The sequence below is a fragment of the Hylobates moloch genome, unplaced genomic scaffold, assembly GCF_009828535.3.
Source record: "Hylobates moloch isolate HMO894 unplaced genomic scaffold, HMol_V3 SCAFFOLD_8, whole genome shotgun sequence".
NCBI classification, from domain to species: domain Eukaryota; kingdom Metazoa; phylum Chordata; class Mammalia; order Primates; family Hylobatidae; genus Hylobates; species Hylobates moloch.
The window spans coordinates 360,056-380,809 of record NW_026652283.1 but is presented as its reverse complement, the minus strand read 5'-3'; the positions used below and the strand labels follow the sequence as shown (position 1 = coordinate 380,809).

The window sequence follows — 20,754 nt, the reverse complement described above, 5'->3', positions numbered from 1 at the left end:
CAAAACTGTCCTCTGTATTCATGGTTTGATTGACATTTTTGTTAAGTTCTGTAAGTTACTTGGTTATTTCTAATTTCAGGATTTATGTTTATTTTGTATTATATAACATTTATTTTCATATCTATTTTTTATCTGTTTTTATTCTCATTTCATATTGTGAGTTCCTTAAGTAGATAGTCTGTCTATACGTGTGTTTAGTTTTCACACAGTGTGTACTGTACAGAGTATTAATTCATTAAATATTTTTGAATGCTTGGTTTGAAGGTAGGCACAATGTTAATTTTAAACCTCTGAAAAGCATTGTTTCTATTTCTTACTCTAAATGTTGACAAGTGTCAGTTTAGTTAGATACTCATTGAAAGGAAATTTTAAATTTAAGCCCTGAATAATTTTTCTATTTAGTAGACAAGACTTAAGAGTCAGGATGCTGGAATCTACCTTTTTTCTCTAAGCAACTTTTACTTTCTTTTCAGATTGTTGCCAGCAAAGGAGGTTTTGAAATGGTCACCAAAGAGAAGAAATGGTCTAAAGTGGGTAGTCGCTTGGGATATCTGCCAGGAAAAGGAACTGGGTCTCTTTTGAAGTCACATTATGAAAGAATTCTCTACCCATATGAGCTTTTCCAGTCTGGTGTGAGCCTTATGGTGAGATGCATTATTCTTTTTAGACAAAGTTGATAAATCCAGTTTGCCCAAGTATAAACTTTAGACTGTGTTTAACCCAAGTTAGCAGGAACCAAAATTTGGGGAAGCAAAGTGTATATCATACACTGTATGTGTATATCATAGTTGTTTTTGATGGTTTACAAGATAAAGAATAATGGAAATGAATGTTCTCTAAACCTTTATGACTGAAACTTTTTGAAAAAGTCCTGTTTGTTTCATGAATTTTTCTAAAACAGCTTTATTAGGTATAATTTATATACCATAGTTCACCCTTTGTGGGTGCACCATTGGTAAGCTTTAATAAATTTCTACATTTATGCAGTGATCACTGTGATCCAGTTTTAGAGCACTTCCACTAGCCTCCAAAATTCTCTTGTTCATTTGTAGTTGGTTTGTGTTCCACCCCCCAACACAGGCAATTCCTGACCTGCTTTCTGGCTCTGTAGTTTGCCTTTTCTAGAACTTTCACCTAGGTGTAATCATACAATATGATTTTGTGTCTGGCTTTTTTCACTTAGCCTAATGTTTTCAGAGTTCAGCCATGTTGGCTGGATGCGGTGGCTAATGCCTGTAATCTCAGCACTGTGGGAGGCTGAGGTGTGTGGATCATTTGAGGCCAGGAGTTTGAGACCAGCCTAGGCATCATGGTGAATCCCTGTCTCTACTAAAAATACAAAAAGTTAGCCAGGTATGGTGGTGTGCGCCTTGGTCCCAGCTACTCCAGAGACTGAGGTAGGAGGATTGCTTCAGCCTGGGAGATGGAGGTTGCAGTAAGCTGAGATCGTGCCACTGCACTGCAGCCTGGGTGACAGAGTGAGACCCTGTCTCAAATAAAAAGTTCAGCCATGCTATAGCATGTGTCAGTACTTCATTTTTATGGCTGAATAATATTCCATTGAATGGATATACCACATTTTGTTTACCAGTTGATGCACATTTAGATTGTTTCCAGTTTATGGCTATTATGAATAATGCTATGAATATTCATAGACAAGTCTTTGAGTGGATATATGTTTTCATTTCTCTTGGGTAGGTACTTGGGAGTGGAATTGCTGGGTTATATGGTAAGTTTATGTGTAAATTTTTTTTTTTTTTTTTTGAGATGGACTCTTGCCGTGTCACCCAGGCTGGAGTGTGGTGGCGTGAACTCGGCTCACTGCAACCTCCGCCTCCCGGGTTCAAGTGATTCTCCTGCCTTAGCCTCCTGAGTAGAGTAGCTGGGACTACAGGTGCACACCACCACCCTCAGCTAATTTTTGTATTTTTAGTAGAGACAGGGTTTCACCATGTTGGCCAGGCTGGTCTTGAACTCCTGACTTCAAGTGATCCACCTGCCTTGGCCTTCTAAAGTGCTGAGATTATAGGCGTGAGCCACCACACCCCGCCTGTGTAAATTTTTAAGAACTGCCAAGTTGTTTTCCAAAATGGCTGAATCATTTTACTTTCCCACCAATAATGTAGAGGCTTCTAGTTTTTCCACATCCTGGTCAACACTTGGTATTGTCAGTTTTTTAAATTATAGCCATTCTAGTTAGTTGTATAGTGATACTTTATTGTGGTTTTAATTTGCATTTCTCTAATGACTAGTGATGTGCATATTTTCATATTCATATTAGCCATTTGCATATCTTGGTGAAGTGTCTGTTCAGATCTTTTTTTAATTGGGTTGTTTGTCTTATACTTGTGAATTTGTTATACAGGTTTTGTACAAGTCCTTTATCAGGTAAATGACTTGCAGATATTTTCTCCTACTCTTTTATCTTTTCATTTTTGTAATGGTGACTTTTTGAAGAACCATTTATTTATTTCTTTTTTCCTTCTATGGATTGTGCTTTTGGTGTCATATTTAAGAAATCTTTTCCAAGGTCACAAAGATTTTCTTCTTTGCTTTAATGTAGAAATTTTACAGTTTTGGCTTTTATATTTTGGTCAGTGATGCATTTTGAGGCTTTTTTTGTATGTATAGTATGAGGTGAAGATGTCAGTTTATTTTTTGGTGGGGAAGGGTGTATATGAATATTGAGTAGTACCAGCACCATTTGTTTAAAAGGCTATCCTTTTCCCACTGATTTAACTCACCACCATTGTTGGAGATCAGTTGACCATAAATGTGTGGGTTTATTTCTGAACTCTGTTTTTGTTGCACTGATTTATATGTCTGCCCTAAAACCAGTACTGCATTGTCTTGAGTACTATAGCTTTATGGTAAATGTTGATATTCAGTAGTGTAAGTTTTTTCGTTCTTTTTCAAAATTTCTAAACAACTTACATTTCCAAATAAATTTTAGGGTCAGCTTTCAATTTTAACAACAACAAAAAGCCTGCCAGGATTTTGATAGGGATAGCTGCATGTCAGTTTGAGAAATAATTGCAATCTAGTTTTAGGGATTCATTGGCAATTTATTATTTTTACACTGATTCTCCAACATGATTTCTTATCAGTGAACCTGTTCTCTTTCTGTGCTCTGATCTTTTAGGGTGTGCAGATGCCTAATTTAGATCTTAAAGAAAAAGTGGAGCCTGAGGTTCTCAGCACTGATACCCAAACTTCCCCAGAGCCAGGCACAAGAATGAACATTCTGCCGAAGAGAACAAGACGGGTGAAGTCTCAGGTATCAATGTCTTGGGCTTTTTAAAATTTTTAAATAAAGATGTAGTCTCATGATGTTGCCCAGGCTAGCCTTGAACTCCTTGGCTCAAGTGATCCTCTTGCCTCAGCCTCTTGAGTATTGCTGGTTGGTGTGCGCTGCTGTGCCTGGCTTATGGGCCATTTTTAATGGGAGTTTTAAATGCATTAACTGTGTGGAACAGTTACCTGGTCATGGGAGGCCACTCACATACTGTTGTTCTTTAAAACTTGAGCCATATTTTTCATTTACCTTTGAGATGAATGGAGAATAAATTGTGAAATGTGGCGTAATTTGATTTAGAAAGTTCTTTGTTAATTTTTTAGTAGTTTCTGACAGGGATGGCAAATCAGAGGGTGACCCCGGATACTGTAGTGCCAATTTTATAGACATGCTGATGAATTCTAGTGTATTTTATTTTTATGGGTAGCAGAAGTGAGATGAATAGGAAAGTGTGGTTTTTATTTTTCACCTACCATTCCTTTAAAAACCAGAGTATAAATTTCTTAGTGTCTGAGCCATTCCAGTTTAACTACGGTAGTGTTCGTGTAACCTAAAATAATTTCAAAGCCTAGTACATCAGAAGAAAAATGCCCTAATTTATTTTTTGCCTGATTCCCCCCTTCCCCTATTTATTTCTTCCTTTTCTTTCTTTCTTTTCTTTTTTTTTTCCCCAAGCTTTGCTTCTCTTTCAAACCCCTGTTTCCTTTTCTCTGTGGTCTTTTAAGGTTTTTAGTGAAGACAAGTTTGGAGACTGAGAAAGTGAGGTGCCCTTAGAACTCCTTAGATTTAATCCATGTACGTTAACATATAGATGGACAGGAAAAGCAACTTCACTGAATCCTAATTGATTTTAACATTCAAGGAAACAATGTAGTATAGAGATGGGAATGATTGGCATCAAAAGTGGGTATCAGAAGCAGGATAAAACTGCTGTTAACAAGAGACACTGAATCTGATGTTGTGTAGAGGAGAGGTCGGGAGAGGCAGACTATTAATACTTCATCTTGCTTTTCTACAGATCAGGGACTATCTCTCCGTTATGCCATTTCTGCCTTTCTTTTTCTGAGTTTATGTTTATGTTTTCTGAATACTCAGCTTTTTAGGTACCTTTTGAAAGTAGAAAGGTAGGTAACCTGGATAGGAATGTGACTTTTATGGAAATTCATTGGAAAGTGATAACCCCATTATAAATTAGTAAACTCTGGTTTAGTTGTTAAGTCATTTTTATTAGTGCGATTGGTCTCAGAAGTTCTGATCATCTTTGGGTATACAGTGATTTGGGTAAACACTGATTGCTGGTCCCTTTGACATGTTGATTCTGCTTTGAAGAGTTGCTCCAATTGCTCCTGTCCATCTCACCAGTTACCAGCTTGTGATTAAATTTTTTTTGATGTTCACCTTGAAACCATGAAGATGTCTTGCCTATTCCTAATGCTTTTCTTCATTATAAAAATGGGGACTACAGGCCGGGCATCGTGGCTCAACGCGTGTAATCCCAGGACTTTGGGAGGCTGAGGCAGGCGGATCACGAGGTCAGGAGATCAAGACCATCCTGGCTAACATGGTGAAATCCCATCTCTATTAAAAATACAAAAAAATTAGCTGGGCGTGGTGGTGGGCACCTGTAGTCCCAGCTACTCGGGAGGCTAAGGCAGGAGAATGGCGTGAACCTGGAAGGCGGAGCTTGCAGCGAGCCAAGATCACGCCACTGCACTCCAGTCTGGGCGACAGAGCAAGACTCCGCCAAAAAAAAAAAAAAAAAGAAAAAATGGGGGCGGGGGGGCACTACATGGAACGCTTTTACCGTTTGTGATAGTTGTCACTGTATTCAGATTGGTTGATAAGCTATTTCAGGATTTGAAATCAAGAATTTTTTCAACTCGTAATTTGTACTTAATTCTGTTGAATGTCTGCCGTTCATTCCTAGTTTTCTATTTCAGAAAGAAAATAAAGGCTTTCTGGTAGAACTTTAGCTTCTTGCCCCATGCACAAAACTACTGGTATTCATACTTAGTCTTTGTCTATCTCTGTGGGCAAAATGTACCTTTCTCTTCAAGGATAATCCCTCCACTTCCATCCATTCTGGCATCTTTAGTGATTTCAACATACTGAGAAATCTTTCTCTCCCACCTCTGTCTGTTGAATTCCATTCCTCCCAATATGTATTTAAGTCTCTATCATCTTAAACATAAAAGCCCTCTTCTTACATAATGCCTTATCCTTGCGTCTTTTCACGTAGAAGTTTCTTGACAAATAGTCTTTATTGTCTCAGTTTCCTCAACATCTGTTTAGTCTTTATACTCTATAATCTAACTTTGAGCTAAGTAATTTTATTGAAACTGCACTGTCCAAGTTACCACTGAGTTTTTAATTGTCAAATTCTGAGATTCTCCTTTTCATTTAATATCTTAATTGATCTCTGGTCATGTATATGTTTAATGTGGTTGTTGACTCCTGTCCTTGAAATTAGATTAACTTGATTTTTCTTTCATTTGTGTGATACCTCTCTCTTCTGGTTTTCCTCCTTATATTCTGACCATCTTTGTTGTCTCTTCTCTCTTCCCTTTATTTTGTATCTTTGGTCCTTTTCTGTCTTCACTGTCCTTAGCTGTCTCATCTGCATGTGATTTCAAGTACTACCTGTAATGCTCAGAACTCTCAAATCTTGTCTTTGTTTTTTTTAGACAGAGTCTTGCTGTATCTCCCAGGCTGGAGTGCAGTGGCATGATCTTGGCTCACTGTGACCTCTGTCTCCCGGGTTCAAACGATTCTCCTTCCTCAGCCTCCTGAGTAGCTGGGATTACAGGCACATGCCACTGCGCCTGGCTCATTTTTTATATTTTTGGTAGAGACAGGGTTTCACCATTTTGGCCAGGCTGGTCTCAAACTGGCCTCAAGTGATCTGCTTGCCTCAGCCTCCCAAAGTGGTGGGATTACAGTTGTGAGCCATCGCACCCAGCCCAAATCTGTCTTAACATCCATCCTTTTATTTTCATCAGGGGTGTGTGTGTACTTATACATGTGTACTCCTTATTGGCTACAGCATGGGTTTGCCAAATTCAATACATCTAAAAGATAATGTATTATCACCTCTTCCTTCTTTCCTTGTTTCCTCCCTTCCTCCTTTCCTCCCTCCCTCCCTCCTTGCCTGCCTCCCTCCTTCCTTGCCTGCCTCCCTCCCTCCTTGCCTCCCTTCCTTCTTCCCTTCCTCCTTCCCTCCCACCCCCCCCTCCCTTTTTTTTTGGGACAGCGTGTGGCTCTGTCACCCAGGCTGGAGTGCGGTGGCGCAGTCTTGGCTAATCGCAACCTCTGCCTCCTAGGCTAAAGCCATCCTCCCACCTCAGCCTCCCAGGTAGCTGGGACCATAAGTACACATCACCACTCAGCTAATTTTTGTATGTTTGTAGAGACAGGGTTTTGCCATGTTGCCCAGGTTGGTCTCATTCCTGGGCTCAAGTGATCTGCCTGCCTTGGCCTCCCAAAGTGCTGGGATTACAGGCATGAGCCACCATGGCCAGCTGTAAAAGCCTTTGAGTGAATCAAATGAATCAAACTCCTTGATTTCTTTATTTCCCTATACTCTATGTCCAATCTTTAAACAAGTGCTGGCTGCTATTATGTCTGAAATTTTTCCTAGGGATCCTGGTTTGTTATGTATTTGAAATGGTATTTAGAAACCGTGATCTGAGCACATGGTGTGCTTGTTCCCACTGGGATGTCATTGCTTCTAGGCTCTTTTAAATGGTCAGAGCTAGAAAATAAATTTTTAAAAAGTTATGACTTGATATTTGCATTCATACTCTAATCCAGCTGTAATCCAGCACCACAGTTCTTTTGGTTTATCTTCTAGTTTTTTCCTAGTGTTTTGAGTTGGGAATTTAATTTTATTCTTTTGTTTTTATTGAAATGTTTAAGACTGTAAAATTTCCTGTGATCACTGCTTTAAATTTGTTCTAAAGATCTAATATGTAGTCTTTTTATTGTTTTTTTAAATTTTTTATTATTTATTATTTATTTATTTTTTTGAGATGGAGTCTCGCTCTGTCACCCAGGCTGGAGTGCAGTGGCATGATCTCGCCTCACTGCAACGTCTGCCTCCCGGGTTCAAGCAGTTCCCTGCCTCAGCCTTGTGAGTAGCTGGGATTACAGGCGCCTGCCACCACATGCGGCTGATTTTTGTATTTTTAGTAGAAGCGGGGTTTCATCATATTGTCCAGGCTGGTCTTGAATTACGGACCTCTTGATCCACCCGCCTCGGGCTCCCAAAGAGCTGGGATTTACAGGTGTGAGTCATCGTGCCTGGCCTGTTGTTATTTTTTAAGTAGAGAATTAAAATGTTCAGGTGGAAGGTCCTTTTTAATTTTGTTATTTTGAGTTTTAGATCAAAGAATGTTGTTTTATTCTACTTTTTGGAACTTCATTTCTTTTCTGAAAAGGTTGTTGTAAGGACCAATTGATTAAAGTACTTAGATATGGCACATACTATTTACTCAACATACATCAGCTTTATTGTTATATACTCTGCTTTAATAATGGTAAAGAATGTGTAGTGTTATATTTATTGTTCGACTAACAGTAGAAGTTGGTTAGTATAACCAAATCAGTCTACAAAAGTTTAAAGATAAATACTGAAATGGCATTTAGGTTTTGTACTTACATGATCTTTTATTAGTCTAGATTGCATACATCATTTGTTATGTAGCCACAGACTTATAAAGTAGTCTGTATTTTATCCTGGGTTATTTTTATGCTTATTCTTTATTTACACACTTAAAATAAATTTTAGCTATTAGTCTATATTCAGAGAATATGGTTAATCTTAATTCAAGATTGAATACCAGAATCTGTCAGGATCCTCTCACTTTCAAGTATTAGAACTTAAACATTAAACAAATATTAGTAGCTTAAACATTAATAACTAATTTTTCACATAAGAACACATTTTTACATAAGATTTTCAGAGTTCAGTAGTTCTAGGATTGGTGAAGGGCCCAGGCTCTTTCCATCTTTCTGCCTTGCTTTCTTCAGTGTGTGGGTGATAAATTTCCTCCCAGTTGAAGTATGGCTGCTGCAGAGTCTAGCACCATGCTTTCACCAGACAGAGTCCCTTAGCAGGAAGGAAGGGAGTTGGGGCAAAAGGACTTACTCTTTTTTTTTTTTTTTTTTTGAGACTGAGTCTTGCTCTGTGGCCCAGGCTGGAGTGCAGTGATGCAATCTCAGCTCACTGCAACCTCCACTTCCTGGGTTCAAGCAATTCTTTTGCTTTAGCCTCCCAAGTAGCTGGGACTATAGGCACGCACCACCATGCCTGGCTAATTTTTGTATTTTTAGTAGAGATGGGGTTTCACTATATTGGGCAGGCTAGTTTAGAACTCCGGACCTCGTGATCTGCCCTCCTTGGCCTCCCAAAGTGTTGGGATTACAGGCGTGAGCCACCGCGCCCGGCCTCCAAAAGGGCTTATTCTTTAAGATGCTTTCCTCCTCTTTTTTTTTTTTTTTTTTTTAAGACGGGTCTTTTTCTGTCACCCAGGCTGGAGTGTGGTAGGACAATCATGGCTCGCTGCAGCCTTGAACTCCAGGGCTTCAAGTGATCTTTCTGCCTCAGTCTCTTGGGTAGCTAGGACTTGAGGTTCGTGCCACCAAGCCCAGCTAATTTTTAATTTTTTTTTTTTTTTTCGGTAGAAACGGGGGGTCACTATGTTGCCCGGGCTGAGAGAAGCTTTCCCGTTGATGGATTGATTCAGGGTCTCGCTTGTCTGTCGCCCAGGGTGGAGTGCAGCAGCGTGATCTCGCCTAACTGCCTCAACCTCTTAAACTCAAGTGATCCTCCAACCTCAGCCTCCCAAGTAGCTGGGACTACAGATGCACACCACCATGACTGGCTAATTTTTGTACTTTTTGTAGAGATGGGGTCCCCAAGTAGCTGGGACTACAGATGCACACCACCATGACTGGCTAATTTTTGTACTTTTTGTAGAGATGGGGTCTCCCTGTGTTGTCCAGGCCGGTCTGTAACTCTTGAGCTCAAATGATCACCTACCTTGGCCTCCCAGTGTGTTGGGATTACAGGTGTGAGCCACTGCGTCTGGCCATTTGCCTTTTATTAGAAGATGGCAGTCTTTCCCAGGGGCTTCCAGTACAATTTTTTAATGTCATCACCAACAAAGAAAAATGAGGTTAGTATGATTGGCTTAGGACAGTCACAATTCATGTCCTGAGATGCCCTCTAATCAAATAAAGGTGTCTAGTAGGAAGTTAGAAGTGGGGCTTTCTATTGTGTGATAACCAGCAGTGTCTGTCTTTAGACAGCTTGACAACTATGCTTTTATGAGTCATACACGAGTTTTATTTTGTGGAAAGGAATCTGGGTGTTGAATAGTGTTTTGGTGACTGTTTTCAACTGTGGTAATGAGGCAGTGAGTGGAAATCCAATAATTTGTTCTTTCATGTTGAGGAGGATCCTGAAACTTTCCTTGGGTAAAAAAATAAATGCATGAATCAGCATGATTATGCTAATGTGAATTTTGCTTATTTTTTAGTCAGAATCTGGAGATGTGAGTAGAAACACGGAACTGAAGAAACTTCAGATTTTTGGGGCTGGGCCCAAGGTTGTGGGCCTGGCAATGGGAACAAAAGATAAAGAAGGTAAAATTTGTTATTTGATCATGAAAAGAGATAAGGTAGAATGTGATTGTAAAAAAAATTCAAATGATACTTGAATTGCAGTCTGTGCTGGGAATTTGTTAAGAATTGTAAAATTGCAATGTGGTTCCTAGGCAAATCGCCTTTTTTAATGCCAGATCTCTTAAATTTAAGGTGTGAAGAGCAATCTTATGTTGAATTTTTATGATTTTGGAAGAGAGGATTTTCCTTCTCTATGTGTAATGTATGACACACAAATTTATTGCAGTTTCTAAAGGCTGGTTTATGAGAGAATGGTGGAATTAATGGTTCTTACCTAGTGAGCTAAAGCTTATAACTCTTAGTATCAACATACTGGGAGAAGCTTAGAATTTTAAAATTCTAACCATAATTTTAATTTTTAAAGTAATTGCCCTTGATATATTATGTCAGTTCATTTGAAGAAACTTTTCTTTAGTAAGTCTGTTACTCTCGGCTTCACATGTGGAAGATTTTTGTCAGTAGAACGGCTGGTGCAAAGATCAAGTTCCACTGTTCTCTCTATGTAACATGTCAATTTTAAAAGTGTTTAACAAAGATTAGGCTGGATATGTTTTGACTATATGAGAACTTAATGAAATGCTACAGTCACAAATACTAATTACTGTGTACTTAGATGTGTAGTTAAGTCATACAATTCAGATAGTGGACTGAACTCTAGAAGATTAAATAATATTGTTCCATCTCTCTTAAAACATCCCATGTAATAAGACTTACTAAATACATTGTAATAATAATATTTCCTTTTTAAGAATTAAGTACTTTATTTTTGTTACTCTTGTAATTATAGTATTGGCTGTCAACAGTCTTAGAAATTAGTCCCTAATTTGGGAGTTCCTCCAAGTAATACCTGCAGGTTGTATGTAGTACGTACTGCATACACATACAGCATTAATGGGTAAGCTCTGTGGATTTTACGTGACTGGATTAGAATCTTAAATCTGCCTTGCTGTATGATTTTGAGCAAGTTATTACCTTTGCTGTACCTCAGGTTCTTCATCTTCAGTGAGAGATAATAAATAGTATATCTACCTCTAGATAAACAGTTGTAAGATTTTAACTAATCTAAATAATTTTAAATAGTGTCTGGTCCATAGTAAGCTCTCAACATTAGTTTTTACTATTATTGTATAACTTTTTATTTCAAGATGAGGTCACCAGAAGACGAAAAGTTACCAACAGGTCAGACGCATTTAACATGCAAATGAGACAACGGAAAGGCACTCTCTCTGTTAACTTTGTAAGTGTTTTGGGGTCTGTCAGGAGGGAAAGGATTTATTTTTATTATAGTTTTGCACTTTCTATCCTGGTAGATCATGGTATGTGTTTAGTTAGCTAATTTGGTTAGAAGACTTGATGGCAAATCTATGAAGTTACAGCCTTTGTTTATGTTGTTAACCTTGCTTTGTCCTACATACGTAGGCTGCTTCCTGTAAGTCATATACCTTATGGGTAACCAAGTGAGAGCATGAAAATTAATCTGTGTAAATTGTTGAGTTCTATTATAGACAGTCTCAGTATTCATTCTCTATCAAAGAGTATTTGTATATGGGAAGAAGGACATGGTATTTTAAAAAATACATGTAAATTGATTTTCAAATACCCGGATTTGTAGTCTTTCTTTCTTTTTTTTTTTTTTTTTGAGACGGAGTCTTGCTCTGTCACCCAGGCTGGAGTGCAGTGGTGTGATCTCAGGTCACTCCAAGCTCCGCCTCCCAGGTTCACGCCATTCTCCTGCCTCAGCCTCCCGAGTAGCTGGGGCCACAGGTGTGTGCCGCCACGCCCGGCTAATTTTTTGTATTTTTAGTAGAGGTGGGGTTTCACTGTGTTAGCCAGGATGGTCCTGATCTCCTGACCTCGTGATCTGCCCACTGTAGCTCCCAAAGTGCTAGGATTACAGGCGTGAGCCACTGTGCCTGGCCTGTAGTCTTTCTTTATTCTAACAGCTTGATATACCTTTATTAACTTGCTTGTAAAAACTCTGGAAGGAAATTTAGGGAGTTTTATGAAAAGCTGTTTTAATACAATTACTTGAAATAGACATTCAGGATTTAGTTATGTTTACTTTTCAGTTGCATTATTTTGTTTATTTCAGCTAAGGAGTTCCTGGTAAAAATTTATTATTTATTATAGAAAATAGACTTTTATTTATTTATTTTTAACAGGTTGATCTCTATGTTTGTATGTTTTGTGGTCGGGGAAACAATGAAGATAAATTGCTTTTGTGTGATGGATGTGATGACAGCTATCATACATTTTGTCTAATTCCTCCACTACCTGATGTGCCCAAAGGAGACTGGAGGTGTCCTAAATGTGTCGCTGAGGTACAAGTCTAACCTCTATGGATCCTTTTTTTAACTAAAAATAATAATACATGCATATACACATACATATAAACATATTCCCAGATATGTATCCTTTTGTCATTCTCTCTTCATTATGTAGTGTTTAAAATTTCCAGGACTTTTTTTTTTGAGATGGTGTCTCACTCTGTCGCCAGGCTGGAATGCAATGGTGTGATCTCAGCTCACTGCAACCTCCACCTCCCGGGTTCGAGTGATTCTCCTGCCTCAGCCTCCGAAGTAGCTGGGACTGCAGGCGTGAGCCACCACACCCAGCTAATTTTTGTATTTTTAGTAGAGACCATGGTTTCACCATGTTGGCCAGGATAGTCTCAGTCTCTTGACCTCGTGATCTGCCTGTCTCGGCTTCCCAGAGTGCTGGGATTACAGGCTTGAGCCACCATGCCTGGCCAATTTCCAGGACTTAAAATATCTATATTGAATGGAAATGTAACAATTGTATTGTGGTAGCTTGCCTTTCAAAGTTTCTTTTTCTGACTGTTGGTTAGGTCTTTCTGTTTATTGCTACAGATGATGAGACTTGACTTAGAATATTGATATTGCTGGGCAACAATAAAAATGAACAAAATCATAGATTGTTTTTTCTCTATTAAAAAAAGTATAACTAGACATGAAGCTGTAGAACTTGGGATTTATGCATCCAATTTCATGCTGTTGAATAAACTGACGGTACCTTTTATTTATTTACTGTTTATTTATTTATTTACTTTTTTGAGACAGGGTCTACAGCCTCTCGCTCAGGCTACAGTGCAGTGGCGCGATCTCAGCTCACTGCAGCCTCTGGCTTTTGGGCTCAGGTGATACTCCCAGCTCAGCCTCCCTACAGATGTATGCCACCACGCCCAGCTAATTCTTGTATTTTTTGTAGAGACAAGGTTTTACCATGTTGGCCAGGCTGGTCTAAACTCCTGGACTCAAGTGGTCCACCTGCCTTGACCTTCCAAAGTGCTGGGATTGCAGACACGAGCCACTGTGCCGGGCCCTGATGGTATCTTTTAGCTTGCCCAAATTTTTACTTGATTGTGCTAAATTTTTCTTAGTGAAAGATTATAGTGTTGTCATTGTCGTGAAATTCCTTGTCTGTTTACTTATTTTAACAAAATACTGTGATAGGACATTAAAGAGAAAGAGTTGACTGGGTGTATGTAAATGCATTCAAAGGTCTTGTATGGCCTTTGAATTGTTACTTATTTGCTATTCTCAAGGTTAAAAGATTCAGAGGCAGTTCTACTCTAAGTGAGTATTTGTGTTAAGACATTGGTCATAGTGATTGGTAGTGTGAACAAACTATTCTCTTAGTCTGATATCCTCACAATCCAGTGGCTGTCCCCTTATCCATTACCTTTCCTTCCTCCATGAACATTTATTTCCTCCATGGCCAAAACCACTGGTATGCCAAGAATGTTAGGCATCCCTAGGCATGATACCAAGTCAGTAGTCAGTTAGATGCTTGTCTTAGTGCCAGAACTTAATGCTACCTCTGGATCTAAAGCCGTCTTAGTACTACCTTCCTATTGGAAGGCTGTGACAATGAAGTCGAGGCTCTAGAAAATAACTTCATGATACTGTATTGTAAGTAGCCGATATTTGTTTTGTTGTCTAGGGTTGATTGGATTTGCTTTACCTAGGGAAATGATCAAAGAAGTTAGAACTAAGAGCCTTAAAGCTTTCTTTAGTTTAGTTTCAGTAAGTTAATCTTACGTATTTTTTCTTTCCAGGAATGTAGCAAACCTCGAGAAGCCTTTGGATTTGAACAAGCTGTACGAGAGTATACACTTCAGAGCTTTGGAGAGATGGCAGATAATTTTAAGTCTGATTATTTTAATATGCCAGTCCATGTGAGTAAGCTATCTTTTAGGTCAGTCTGGGGAGGTACAAAGATTTACCTGAGTCCAAAGCCTTCAGTTTACTCTTTTTTTTTTTGAGACGGAGTCTTGCTTTGTCACCCAGGCTGGAGTGCAGTGGCACAATCTCGGCTCACTGCAACCTCTGCCTCCCGGGTTCAAGTGATTCTCCTGCCTTAGCCTCCCGATTTGGGACTACAGGCGCCTGCTGCCACACCCAGCTAATTTTTGTATTTTTAGTAGAGACGGGGTTTCACCATATTGGTCAGGCTAGTCTTGAACTCCTAACCTCAGGTTATCACTGCAACCTCTGCCTCCTGGGTTCAAGTGATTCTCTTGCCTCAGCCTCCCGAGTAGCTGGGACTATAGGTGCCTGCCACCACGCCCAGCTAATTTTTGTATTTTTAGTAGAGACAAGGTTTCACCATATTGGTTAGGCTGGTCTTGAACTCCTGACCTCAGGTTATCCACTCGCCTTGGCCTCCCAAAGTTCTAGGATTACAGCCATGAACCACTGTGCCCAACCAATTCTTGTATTTTTAATAGAGATGGAATTTCACTCTCGCCCAGGCTGGTCTCAATCTTCTGACCTCAAGTGATCTGCCTGCCTCGGCCTCCCAAAGTGTTGGGATTACAGGTGTGAGCCACCACGCCCAGCTGTAAAGTCTATTTTGATGCTCGAATTGTTATTTTAGCCCTATATGAGTAATCCTTTACAGAAAAGCATAAAGTATTGGGCAGTTGCTGCTTTTCTTCAGTTATTTTTACTGTGGGGTTTGCTTCTTTTCCTAGGATATCTTAGGCTTTTTTAGTCCCTGTCAAAAAATTTTGCTATAGTTACTAAAATGTAGTCTTGCTTTAAAGACTTGAAACCAACCCAGATGCCCATCAATGATAGACTGGATGAAGACAATGTGGCACATATATACCATGGAATACTATGCAGGCATAAAAAAGGATAAGTTCATGTCCTTTGCAGGGACATGGATGAAGCTGGAAACCATCATTCTCAGCAAACTAACACAGGAACAGAAAACTAAACACCCCACGTTCTCACTCAGAAGTGGGAGGTGAACAATGAGAACACATGGACACAGGGAGGGGAACATCACACACCGGGGCCTGTCCGGGGGTGGGGGACTAGGGGAGGGATAGCATTAGGAGAAATACCCAATGTAGAACTTAAAGTATAATTAAAAACAAAAAGAAAATGAAATTTTGTGTTAAAATCATAAAAGGCATAAAATAGAAGCGGTTAAAACAATTTAGTCTTCCTGTTTACATTTCCTTATTTCTCCTTGATTTCCTAGTTCATCTTTGTCCTTACTTGGGAAACAGTTTCTTTCAGAAAAGAGCAGCACAGTTCATTATGTTTTTCTGAACGTCCGAGTTGTCTCAGCTTTTCCTTGTTCTCAGTGGAAAAAGCTAGGATCTCGGTCTTTACTGCTCTAGGGAATCAGAAGATTTTTAATCTCATCATGGGTTTGTGTTTACTTGACCCTGTGTATTATGTTATATGGGTTATAGTTATAGTGGTTTAATAATTTGTCATCTTTGTTTTCCCTGTGTAGATGGTTCCCACAGAATTAGTAGAAAAGGAATTTTGGCGGCTGGTAAGCAGCATTGAAGAAGATGTTATTGTGGAATATGGAGCAGATATCTCCTCAAAAGACTTTGGAAGTGGATTTCCGGTGAAGGATGGGCGGAGAAAGATGCTGCCAGAAGAAGAGGTGCAGATTTATCCTAACTTTTGCTAACCCCCAAGCTGATGTAGCTTTTGCATAGAAAACTGTATTTCTTTATCTTAGGGGATCACATTAACTTAAAATATTAAATACGTAGGATTTGGCAGTATAAATAATCTTCAGTTTTGAAAACAGTGAATTCAGAATACTTTCAAAAATTATTTAACTCTGTTTTTTTTTTTAGAAGGAATCTCGCTCTGTCACCTAGGCTGGAGCGCCAGCTTAGCTCACTGCAACCTCCACCTCCTGGGTTCGAGCAATTCTCTTGCCTCAGCCTTCCGAGTAGCTGGTATTACAGGCACCCACTGTTACGCCTGGCTAATTTTTGTATTTCTGTAGAGATAGAGACGGGGTTTCACCATGTTGGACAGGATGGTCTTGAACTCCTGACCTCAGGTGATCTGCCTGCCTCGGCTTCCCAAACTGCTGGGATTACAGGCGTGAGCCACTGTGCCTGGCCATTAACTCAGCTTTTTTTTTTTTCTTTGAGAGGAGTTTTGCTCCTGTTGCCCCTGCTAGAGTGTAGTGGTGCGATCTTGGCTCACTGCAACCTCCACCTCCCGGGTTCAAGTGATTCCCCTGCCTCAACCTCCCGAGTAGCTGGAATTACAGGCATGTGCCACCACACCCGGCTAATTTTGTATTTTTAGTAGAGATGGGGTTTCTCCATGTTGGTCAGGCTGGTCTCGAAGCCCCACCCTCAGGTGATCCACCTGTCTCGGCCTCCCAGAGTGCTGGGATTACAGGCGTGAGTCACTGCGCCCGGCCAGGTCTGCATTTTTTTTTTTTTTTTTTTTTTTGAGACGGAGTCTCGCTCTGTCGCCCGGGCTGGAGTGCAGTGGCGCAATCTCGGCTCACTGCAAGCTCCGCCTCCCGGGTTCACGCCATTCTCCTGCCTCAGCCTCTCCAAGTAGCTGGGACTACAGGCGCCCGCCACCACGCCTGGCTAATTTTTTTGTATTTTTAGTAGAGACGGGGTTTCACCGTGGTCTCGATCTCTTGACCTTGTGATCCGCCCGCCTCGGCCTCCCAAAGTGCTGGGATTACAAGCGTGAGCCACCGCGCCTGGCCTGCATTTTAAAACTAATTTAGGCTGAGTGCAAGGACTCACGCCTGTAATCCCAGAACTTTGAGAGGCCGAGGTGGAAAGGTCACCTGAAGCCAGGAGTGACAGAAGAAAAACCTGTCTCTTAAAAAAAAGGAAAAAAAAAGCTAACTTAATTAGTTCAAAATTTTAACTCCATTTTAATATTTTTGCCTAGTTCTTTCTGTTACAAAATCCAGGATGGGCGTGGTGGCTTATGCCTGGAATCCCAGCACTTTGTGAGGCCGAGGTGGGTGGATCACGAGGTCAGGAGTTCAATACTAGCCTGGCCAAGATGGTGAAACCCTGTCTCTACTAAAAATACAAAAATTAGCCGTGTATGGTGGTAGGTGCCTGTAATCCCAGCTACTCAGGAGACTGAGGCAGAGAATTGCTTGAACCTGGGAGGCAGAGGTTGCAGTGAGCTGAGATCATGCCCCTGCACTCCAGCCTGGGTGACAGAGCGAGACTCCCTCTCAAAAAAAAAAAGTCTGGAAGATGGCCGGGCACGGGGGCTCACACCTGTAATCCCAGGACTTTGGGAGGCCGAGGATCACCTGAAGTCAGAATTTCGAGACCGGCCTGACCAACATGGTGAAACCCCATCTCTACTAAATATAAAAAATTAACTGGGCGTGGTGGCACATACCTGTAATCCTAGCTACTTGGGAGGCTGAGGCAGGATAATCGCTTGCATCCGGGAGGCGGAGGTTGCAGTGAGCCGAGATTGCGCCATTGCACTCCAGCCTGGGCAACGAGGGCGAAACAGTAACTCAAAAAAAAAAAAAAAAAAAAAAATCTAGAAGCTGATTTTTTTTTTCTATTCTTCTTTAACTCACCTAACTGAATGTGTATTTTTTCCTCTGTAAAGAGTTTGACACCATAAGGTTTTTTTTTTAAATTATTTTTTATTTCATTACACTTTAAGTTCTAGGGTACATGTGCACAACACACAGGTTTCATACATAGGTATACATGTGCCATGTTGGTTTGCTGCACCCATCAACTCATCATTTACATTAGGTATTTCTCCTAATGCTATCCCTCCTCCAGCCCCCCACCCACTGACAGGCCCCAGTGTGTGATGTTCCCTGCCCTGTGTCCCAAGTGATCTCATTGTTCACTTCTCACCTATGAGTGAGAACGTGCGGTGTTTGGTTTTCTGTCCTTGTGATAGTTTGCTGAGAATGATGCTTTACAGCTTCATCCATGTCCCTGCAAAGGACGTGAACTCATCCTTTTTTCTGGCTGCACAGTATTCCATGGTGTATATGTGCCATATTTTCTTAATCCAGTCTATCATTGATGGACATTTGGGTTGGTTCCAAGTCTTTGCTATTGTGAATAGTGCCACAATAAACATACACGTGCATGTGTCTTTATAGTAGAATGATGTATAATCCTTTGGGTATATACCCAGTAATGGGATAGCTGGGTCAAATGGTATTTCTAGTTCTAGATCCTTGAGGAATCGCCACACTGTCTTCCACAGTGGTTGAACTAGTTTATAGTCCCACCAACAGTGTAAAAGTGTTCCTATTTCTCCACATCCTCTCCAGCACCTGTTGTTTCCTGACTTTTTAATGATCGCCATTCTAACTGGAGTGAGATGGTATCTCATTGTGGTTTTGATTTGCATTTCTCTGATGGCCAGTGATGATGAGCATTTTTTCACGTGTCTGTTGGCTGCATAGATGTCTTCTTTTGAGAAGTGTCTGTTCATATCCTTTGCCCACTTTTTGATGGGGTTGTTTGTTTTTTTCTTGTAAATTTGAGTTCTTTGTAGAATCTGGATATTAGCCCTTTGTCAGATGGATAGATTGCAAAAATTTTCTCCCATTCCGTAGGTTGCTTGTTTACTCTGATGGTAGTTTCTTTTGCCGTACAGAAGCTCTTTAGTTTAATTAGATCCCATTTGTCTATTTTGGCTTTTGTTGCCATTGCTTTTGGTGTTTTAGTCATGAAGTCCTTTCCCATGCCTGTGTCCTGAATGGTATTGCCTAGGTTTTCTTCTAGGGTTTTTATGGTTTTAGGTCTAACATTTAAGTCTTTAATCCATCTTGAATTAATTTTTGTATAAGGTGTAAGGAAGGGATCCAGTTTCAGCTTTCTACATATGGCTAGCCAGTTTTCCCAGCACCATTTATTACATAGGGAATCCTTTCCCCATTTCTTGTTTTTGTCAGGTTTGTCAAAGACCAGATGGTTGTGGATATGTGGTGTTATTTCTGAGGGCTCTGTTCTGTTCCATTGGTCTATGTCTCTCTTTTGGTACCAGTACCATGCTGTTTTGATTACTGTAGCCTCGTAGTATAGTTTGAAGTCAGGTAGCATGATGCCTCCAGCTTTGTTCTTTTTGCTTAGGATTGTCTTGGCAATGTGGACTCTTTTTTGGTTCCATATGAACTTTAAAGTAGTTTTTTCCAATTCTGTGAGGAAAGTCATTGGTAGCTTGATGGGGATGGCATTGAATGTATAAATTACTTTGGGCAATATGGCCATTTTCACTATATTGAATATTGTTCCATTTGTTTGTGTTCTCTTTTATTTCGTTGAGCAGTGGTTTGTAGTTCTCCTTGAAGAGGTCCTTCATATCCCTTGTAAGTTGGATTCCTAGGTGTTTTATTCTCTTTGTAGCAATTGTGAATGGGAGTTCACTCATGATTTGGCTCTCTGTTTGTTAATGATATATAAGAATGCTTGTGATTTTTGCACATTGATTTTGTATGCTGAGACTTTGCTGAAGTTGCTTATCAGCTTAAGGAGATTTTGGGCTGAGACAATGGGGTTTTCTAAATATGCAGTCATGTCATCTGCAAACAGGGACAATTTGACTTCCTCTTTTCCTAATTGAATACCCTTTATTTCTTTTTCCTGCCTGACTGCCCTGGGCAGAACTTCCAACACTATGTTGAATAGGAGTGGTGAGAGAGGGCATCCCTGTATTGTGCCAGTTTTCAAAGGGAATGCTTCCAGTTTTTGCCCATTCAGTATGATATTGGCTGTGAGTTCGTCATAAATAGCTCTTATTATTTTGACATACGTCCCATCAATACCTAATTTATTGAGAGTTTTTAGCATGAAGGGCTGTTGAATTTTGTCAGAGGCCTTTTCTGCATCTATTGAGATAACTGTGGTTTTTGTCTTTGGTTCTGTTTATATGCTGGACTATGTTTATTGACTTGCGTATGTTGAACCAGCCTTGCATCCCAGGGATGAAGCCCATTTGATCATGGTGGATAAGTTTTTTGATGTGCTGCTGGATTTGGTTTGCCAGTATTTTATTGAAGATTTTTGCATTGATGTTCATCAGGGATATTGGTCTAAAATTCTCTTTTTTTGTTGTGTCTCTGCCAGGCTTTGGTATCAGGATGATGTTGGCCTCATAAAATGAGTTAGGGAGGATTCCGTCTTTTTCTGTTGATTGGAATAGTTTCAGAAGGAATGGTACCAGATCCACTTTGTACCTCTGGTAGAATTCAGCTGTGAATCCATCTGGTCCTGGACTTTTTTTGTTTGGTAGGCTATTATTGCCTCAATTTCAGAGCCTGCTATTGGTCTATTCAGAAATTCAACTTCTTCCTGGTTAGTCTTGGGAGGGTGTATGTGTCCAGGAATTTATCCATTTCTTCTAGATTTTCTAGTTTATTTGTGTAGAGGTGTTTATAGTATTCTCTGATGGTAATTTGTATTTCTGTGGGATCGGTGGTGATATCCACTTTATCATTTTCTATTGCGTCTA

General features: G+C 40.1%; 1 protein-coding gene across 1 annotated transcript in view; it reads left to right on the top strand.

Moving 5' to 3' along the window:
• The window catches only part of KDM5A (lysine demethylase 5A), a 121,300-nt gene that overhangs the window by 22,610 nt on the left and 77,936 nt on the right, over positions 1–20,754 (top strand). The window contains exons 4-10 of the mRNA XM_032159230.2: positions 474–644; positions 3,143–3,277; positions 9,835–9,940; positions 11,125–11,216; positions 12,142–12,300; positions 14,058–14,177; positions 15,755–15,913. Coding sequence (XP_032015121.1) covers positions 474–644; positions 3,143–3,277; positions 9,835–9,940; positions 11,125–11,216; positions 12,142–12,300; positions 14,058–14,177; positions 15,755–15,913 — 942 coding nt within the window. The remainder of the gene's footprint in view (positions 1–473; positions 645–3,142; positions 3,278–9,834; positions 9,941–11,124; positions 11,217–12,141; positions 12,301–14,057; positions 14,178–15,754; positions 15,914–20,754) is intronic.